This window comes from Rhea americana, unplaced genomic scaffold (genome assembly GCF_003343005.1).
Source record: "Rhea americana isolate MKP2758 unplaced genomic scaffold, rheAme1 scaffold_24, whole genome shotgun sequence".
NCBI lineage: Eukaryota > Metazoa > Chordata > Aves > Rheiformes > Rheidae > Rhea > Rhea americana.
This window is the reverse complement of record NW_028186357.1, coordinates 2,583,880-2,591,211: the sequence shown is the minus strand read 5'-3', so window position 1 is coordinate 2,591,211 and position 7,332 is coordinate 2,583,880. Positions and strand designations below refer to the sequence as shown.

Genomic DNA, 7,332 nt, shown 5'->3' with positions numbered 1-7,332 from the left:
AAAAAAAAAAAAAAAAAAAAAAGCCTGGGAGAGTAGAAATACTTCACAGAATCACAGAATGGTTGAGGTTGGAAGGGACCTCTGGAGATTATCTAGTCCAACTCTCCTGCTCAAGCATGTTGCACAGGATCATGTCCAGGTGAGTTTTGAATATTTCCGGAGGAGACTCTACAACTTCTCTCAGCAATCTATTCCAGTTTCAAATGTGCTTCCAATCCATTGCAGATACCTGTTTCCCATATTGATATCTAGATTGTTAATACTTAACAACAAAAGCGACTTCCAGATATTTCTTACAGTTGTGGAGATTGAACTGTCCTCAATTTCAAGAACTAAAGGTGTTTCCAGCTTAACGTAGAGCTTGCAAGGTTTTTTATGGAACATAACTCTCCTAATATTCTAAAACAATAAGCAAATCTTACAGGACCAGACATTTCTAATAAGAGCCATTTCCCTCTCTATATTAATTAGAGAAAATCTCCACAAGCAAGGATTTAATGGTACATAAGAGTTCAGGTGTTTTAAAGGGACTTGGTAGGGTTGAATTGATCCTTTTTTTTGACATTTTATGAGACTCTCAAAGTCATCAAATCAAGATGAGTATCTTCAAGGTTTGACCTTTGTTTAAGGAAGTGCATTCTACATTGGACCTATTAGTAATGTTTGCTGTTTTCTGTGGGGGAGAGAAAACAGTATGGCTGTGTAAAGACTTCAGAGGCTCATCCTTTTTAGTACTGCAAGGTGCTTGGTAAAAGAAAGGACATTGGACAGAATATGTGGTATGTTAGCCTTACATTTTACATCTAGTGTGCATGTATAGTTTATAAGTAATATCCTTAATATTGAAAACCTGCTAGGTATTACAGAAAAGGGTTCTACTCATTGTTAAACTAAGTACTTTTCAGGTACTGTTCAAGACTGGCTCGTGCAACTATCCTATTGAGTAATCCTAATTTGGCCACTGATTATACTGTCAAAAAATGTGGAGGCTTGAAGAGAGAGAGAAACTGTCATGATAAAAGCAATTTGTGCCATATAGTTGCATTTACACCACTTTTTGGGGTATCAAAGAATGTAGAAAATGTTGCAGAAGATGCTACAGGCTCACTGAACGTTGCTCTTCTATCAGAGACGTGATTCTGCTTTAGTTTGAACAGAAGAATTTTTCTTGTTTCCTATGTGTTCCTCAATTTTATTTATTTTTAATTACTGTTAGATTTAATTTCTTTATTATGATCCAGGTATTGTTCTACTTGGATTTTGATGTTTTGCATTCTTTATAGTTTTTGCTCTTTTGTCCTATTAGTTAGCTGTACTTATGTTCCGTATTTCTTACTGATCTTCTTTCTTTTATTTTCTTCCTGTGTCACATATCTTTATGTAGCAGTGCTGATGAGATTTTAAAGATGGAAATCTGTATTTGTAGTGGTGAGTGTGCACATACAATTGAAGGTGTGCGTGCATAAAATTGCATATAGAGGAGTATGTTGATTCATGTGATTTTACATATTTGGGCTAAGCTGACCTTAGCTCGCTGTATTTTACTCTCAAACATGGCATAACGCTGTGTTACAAGACCCAGGAGTTAGTAGTAYGTTGCTGCTAATGTAAAGGTGTTAGTCTTGCTGCCGAGTTTTAAACTAATTCACTATATATGATGGCTACATTGCCCAACTCCTCATTTTTAACAAGTCTTGTAACAATACGTCAGCAATCACTGTCACCTTCTTTTGTGAAGCCTATTCCTACTTTCTTGCAGGATAAATTGCTGTCAATGTTCACCATGTATCTATTGTCTTTGAATGGGATGGAATCACCGTTGGGTAGCTTTAACTTATTTATACAAATGTGTTTCTAAAAAAATTTAGTATTGTTTTAAATATTAAATTTTCTCTTCCCTTGCTTTTTCTTCAGCACACTGAAAACCATAAACGTTTGATTAAAAAAAAAAATGCCCAGAAAGAGTATAGACTATGGAGTGCTGCCAGAGTATGAGAAAAGCCAGATCAAAAGGACCCTGGAGCTGGGAACTGTTATGACAGTGTTCAGTCTTAAGAAGAGTAATCCAGAAAGGAGGACTATTCAAGTCATAATGGAAACCAGGCAGGTAGCATGGAGCAAGACAGCTGACAAGATTGAAGGATTCTGTGAGTATTTACARAGTGTACCTGAACTTAGAATTACTGATGAATTAATGTAATTGCCAAACATTGATTTAATGATACTTTACATTAATATAGTGATACTTTTGACTGAAAAGGATTTGATAATTTCCAAGGAGTATTCTGAACTGTTGCAGTAGGTGAAGGTGAAGAATCTTCTGTGGCTCACTAGTTATTTAGATAACTCTACACGTATGTTATTAACATCCTTTTCCCTGAACCCTGTTCTCAGAGTTTTCATCTTTGAGTCTGATGCTACCTGTGTTCTGTATGAATACTGTTACTGAGTGAGAGCTCTTTTGCATCATCAACCATCAAGTTGTCTTGTAAATTAAGACTTTTTTACCCCTCCTTTGTTCAGAAAGACGAAGCTCTAAATACAAGATAACTGAGTTAAAATTTCTATTTTCTTAAGGAATTTGCTGTTTCAGTATTTAGGACTGTTGCTAGAAAGTACCAGTGACTTCAGAGGATGAAGCTGTACGTTATGAGAGATGTTTTCAAGGTCCTGCATTGATGCTGTCTCTTTAGTTGATACCTGAAYTGGCTAAAACCATTATTTATAACACAGCTGAGAGATTTCTAGAAGAGGACGAAAAAGCTACATGGGCCTGTGAAAGTTACAGAGAAGAATAAAGTGAAACTAACTATCATTTCTTACTGAACATGGTTGATGTCAAGCAAGCTCAGCTTGCAGTTTTTGGGATACACAGTGCTATAGTTATTAAAAAAAAAAAAGTGTAATTACTGTGCTTGCATATGACTATGACTGTATGTAAACTAATCCGTTTTATTTATTTGTGGCTATTTGGGAAAAGAAATTGTGATAAGGAATGGAATTTGGAGGTGGGGAACTGGGAAGGCTGAACAAATGTATTGAGATGAGAGTAAAAATAGCATGAAGAACCTACAGAGGTGAGATTAGAATTAAATGAGCAGAGACAGGGATTTTTGTGAGAAGCAAGTAGATCAAGTGTTGAGATAAGAAAAAGAGGTTAGGAATGTGAGAAAGAGGTAAGGAATGTGAGAAAGAGGTAGAACTGAGACTAGTTAAAGTGAAAAACATCAGACACAGAGAATAAACAGATGTTTCCTCCTGTAGCATTTCTGGGTCTTGACTAAATATATGTGAATTCCAGTAGGAAAATCTGCATCATACTATTGCAGTGCTAGTCCACATCCAGAGCAACTGTGACTGGCACCAATTAGTAGTTCAGGTGGCAGGAGCCATCCTCCTGGTGTTCTCTCTGGCTGTAAATAAAAARTAACATCATAGAAACAGGGAAGGTGGGGGAGAATGGAGTTTGTCCATTGATTGGTGGATTTCTTTTTTCTTTTTCTTTTTTTTTAATGTAAATGCATAGTAAGTTAAAAATGCCTCTTTGTAAAGGCAAGCACTGAGAAATTGGATGATTTTGGGGTAGTCTGAAACTTTAGTTCATGTGCCTTACTTAGAAGTAATAAATCTCCAGTTGCTAATGTTTTCCACTGGATCTTGTTGCATTCATTGCACAGACTGGGCTGGGACAGGACATGTCATGGAATGAAGGACCAGGTTATTTGTAGGACCTTTTTATTATTGGTGGTAAGAATCTGGTGATGAGCAGTGTTCTGAGGACACACAAACAGGGCTGGGCACCCTGATTAACAGGGCACTCAGGATCRTACTCTAGTTCTGCTCCAGTTTTCTGTGTTTAAAATGAGGGTAGTTATCACTTCCTGTAATGATGCGTGTGAATGTTACTGGTTCTGATATACTCAGATCCTGGAGTGAGGTTTACCCCAAAAAAAGTCCTGTAAGAAAATGAATATTTCGACCATGAAAGCATGGTTTGAAAGCACTTGGCAAATAAGGCCTGGGGTGACACCCTAAACAATAAGCTTAAAACAAAATACAAAACGACTGCCCGTTGAGTGAATGAGGCATTAGAGTCCTGTGACAAAAACAGTATGTTTTTAAAGACTGTCACAACCATTTGCACAAAGGGGCCAGATTTAAGCTGTACAGACTCTGAATTCCAGATTTCAGGGCAAACCTTTTTCAGTTCTTGACTTTATCATAATCTTTTGTCAAAGCTTCCTAGGAGGAGAAAGGTATAGTAATAAAGCCCGCTAATTAAAGTTTGTTTTATGCATAGATGTTAACACTTTTTCAGGAAAAAAAAAAGGGGGAGGGCAAATATTTTAAATCAAGTTTTACACCTGGGTAATTCAGCAGGGTAATGACTTGCCTTCAATTATACAAGCAGTCATTATCAGAATAGAAAATACTGTTTTACACTTACAGTTTAGCGGAAGGGCCAAATGCCTCTCTTTCCATAAATTTTAGTTCTATAGTACTTAATTTTTAATTTAGCAATCTTTAAGTGACCTTTGTAACAATGAAAGCTTCAGATCTGCATAATATGTCATACTCTTAAGGGTGAGTATAGAAAATACTGTTTTATTGCTTTAAAAAGCAAAGAAACCTTCCCAAACCAGGACATACTTTGAAGGCACTGTTTTAGAGTATGATGTGAACACTTGTTCATGGTAAATTGTGTTTAATCTATTTGAAATGGAAGTCACTGCAGCTTTAACTTGCAGCCAGCGATTTTGCAGAAGAGGAAGGAAATCTTTGTTTTTTTGTTTTTTGGCTTTTAAAAATTTTTTTGCTATTCTTTTGACTGAGATTCAGATTTCCATTTTGCTTGACGAGTGGAAAAATTATGGATCCAAACCGTTCATATTTGATAGTTAAATGGATGGACTGGATAAAAAGTTGTTCGTACTTTGTACTAGAAGAAAAGTTGGTTTTGGTTGTATATAAAGGTATATATGAGTGACCCAAAATGTTCATTTGTAGGTTGTGTTGACTTTGAAAAATAAAAAAACTTAGCCACTAAAATGTTTCAAATGTGTAAGTGCATAGAATTATGAGGTCTTATAATAATGTTGTTTAATATGCTGTGTTTTGATACTGAGGAGTGCTGTGCAAGAACTAATTAGTGATATAATTGTAGTGGTTGCTATTTCCCCATACTACAGTCCAGTAGGAATTGATACTGAGTATGGGTGGGAGCATAAGATTGCTTCTTGTTGTGTGTATAATTTTAACTCAAGTTTGGCAACTACCCTTTTATATAAGGCAGAAAACTGAACATTTGCACCTGTTAGAGGGTTTGTATTTCTAAATCAGACAGTGATAAGAGAGTTCTTAAGTTTTGGGACATAAAAATAGACCACTAATGGGGTGGATGGAGACCAGCTTTTATAATTTGCTGTAATTCTCTTCCTTTTGAAATTGAGGAAAAAAACTCTTGCTTTTCTCCTGTGCGTGCACATACACTCTCTGTGAAAATGCATTGTGTAGTGCGCCGTGGGAATTTTGGGTATCGTATACTGAATTTYTTGCTGGTGAGCTATAGATGGAGGAGGGACACTCAGATGCCTTTAAGCCATAGCTGCTCATACTGCAGGTCGATCAGTACTGTGCATTGCAAGGATGCAAAATGCATTTGATTGTCACGAAAATAGTAAATACCTCTAAAATTTATGATATAAACTGTTGAAAAAACATCTCTAGCATTAGAAGCCKTGATGTAAGGGGGAACTTCTGTATTGTTTTCAGTGGGGTAGCACTGGGTTCTAAAAGAAGAAACTGATAATTTTGCAATGAGAAAAATCTCAAACATATGGAAGGGAGGCAGAGATACAGGATGCTTTCCTCCCCTCCCCCAGTCTTGTATTGAAGTAAAAATCTAATTCACTGTAGTGAAAGTTTGCTTCTGCAGGATTGTACCTAAACTTATTATTTCAAATATTTTGTATAAATATAGTCCTACTTGTAGTGTGTAGCAAGAACACACAAGTGGAGTTGCTCATGGACCTTCTTAAGAGAATTGGTTTAAAAACAAAGGGATGTTTTCAGAGGTGCAGCATTTTTTTGCATAGGTCATTAAACAGTAGCCTATGCATTTCTGCAGATATGATGACAATAAACAGTGCTCCTCTGTAAGAYCATTACAAAAGGGTATTTCCTGGGGTATTTCCTGTTCTTTAGAAATTAAATCAACTATATTATGCTGTTTGGGATCTAACTTGGAATTAGGCAGCCAGTATAGTATTTATTTTCTCAGTAGCTTRTTTACTGTATCTACAATTGCCAAACTTTCACACTGCTGTTGGCTTTATACCTTCCATGCAATAATCACTTATCACTGCATATTAGATATTTGCATGTGTGTCATGTTCTTCTTTACTGTTAAATTTACAGTACTGCTCAAAAATGCACAGCTCAGCATGCCCAAGGCAGTGGATATAATTTGGGAAGCAACTGAACAAAAGAATAAAGGTGATTCTGCTCTGTGCTTGTTAAATATACAATTATAGCAAGACTTCTGTTTTCTCTGATGCCTCTTCATAGTTTRTGATCTTCTGTCTCTTTAAACCTTTGTGAATCACAAGCTCCCTTTGGGCTGGCAGGGATCTCTAGAGATCTTGTCCCACTCCTTGCTGAAACAGTGTCATCTAGAGCAGGTTGCCTAGAGCTGTGCCCAGTCAGATTTGGAATATCTCCAAGGTGGAGAGTCTTCTACCTCTCTGGTCAACCTGTTCCAGTGTGCAACCACTCATATGGTAAAGAATGAAGAATGTGTTCATGTGGAATTTAATGTGTTTCAGTTTGTGGCCATTGCATCTCATCTGGTCACTGGGCACTGCTGAGAAGAGTTTGGCTCTGTTTTCTTTACTCCTTGACCCCTCCATGAGATATTTATACATATTGATAAGACCCTCCCCTTCCCTCTGAGCCTTCTCTTCTYCAGGCTGAACAGCCCAGTTCTCTCAGCCTCAACTTTGACAAGTTATGAGAGATACTCCAATCCTTTAGTCATCTTTGCGATCCTCTGCTTGACTCACTGCAATAAGTTCATGTCTTACTGATACTGAGGAGCCAAGCACTCTGAATGTCGCCTCACTAGTGCTGAGCAGAGGGGGATAATCACCTTCCTTGACCTRGCAGTGCTCCTCCTAATGCAGCCCAGGGTACCATTGGCTGCTTTTGCTGCAAAGGCACGTTGCTGACCTTATGATCTTCACATATGCTTTTCCTACTTCYGTTGGATCCAGCACAACCCACTGTGCAAAACCCAAATGGACCGAAGGAAGCAGTGCACCTTTGAGAAAGATG

At 37.2% G+C, this 7,332-nt stretch overlaps 1 protein-coding gene across 1 annotated transcript in view; it reads left to right on the top strand.

Annotated features, from left to right (window-relative positions):
- Nucleotides 1-1,933: 1,933 nt before the first annotated feature.
- Nucleotides 1,934-7,332, top strand: part of PLCG2 (phospholipase C gamma 2) — a 60,805-nt gene continuing 55,406 nt past the window's right edge. Inside the window, exon 1 of the mRNA XM_085306471.1 lies at nt 1,934-2,147. Coding sequence (XP_085162597.1) covers nt 1,952-2,147 — 196 coding nt within the window. The 5' untranslated portion in view covers nt 1,934-1,951. The remainder of the gene's footprint in view (nt 2,148-7,332) is intronic.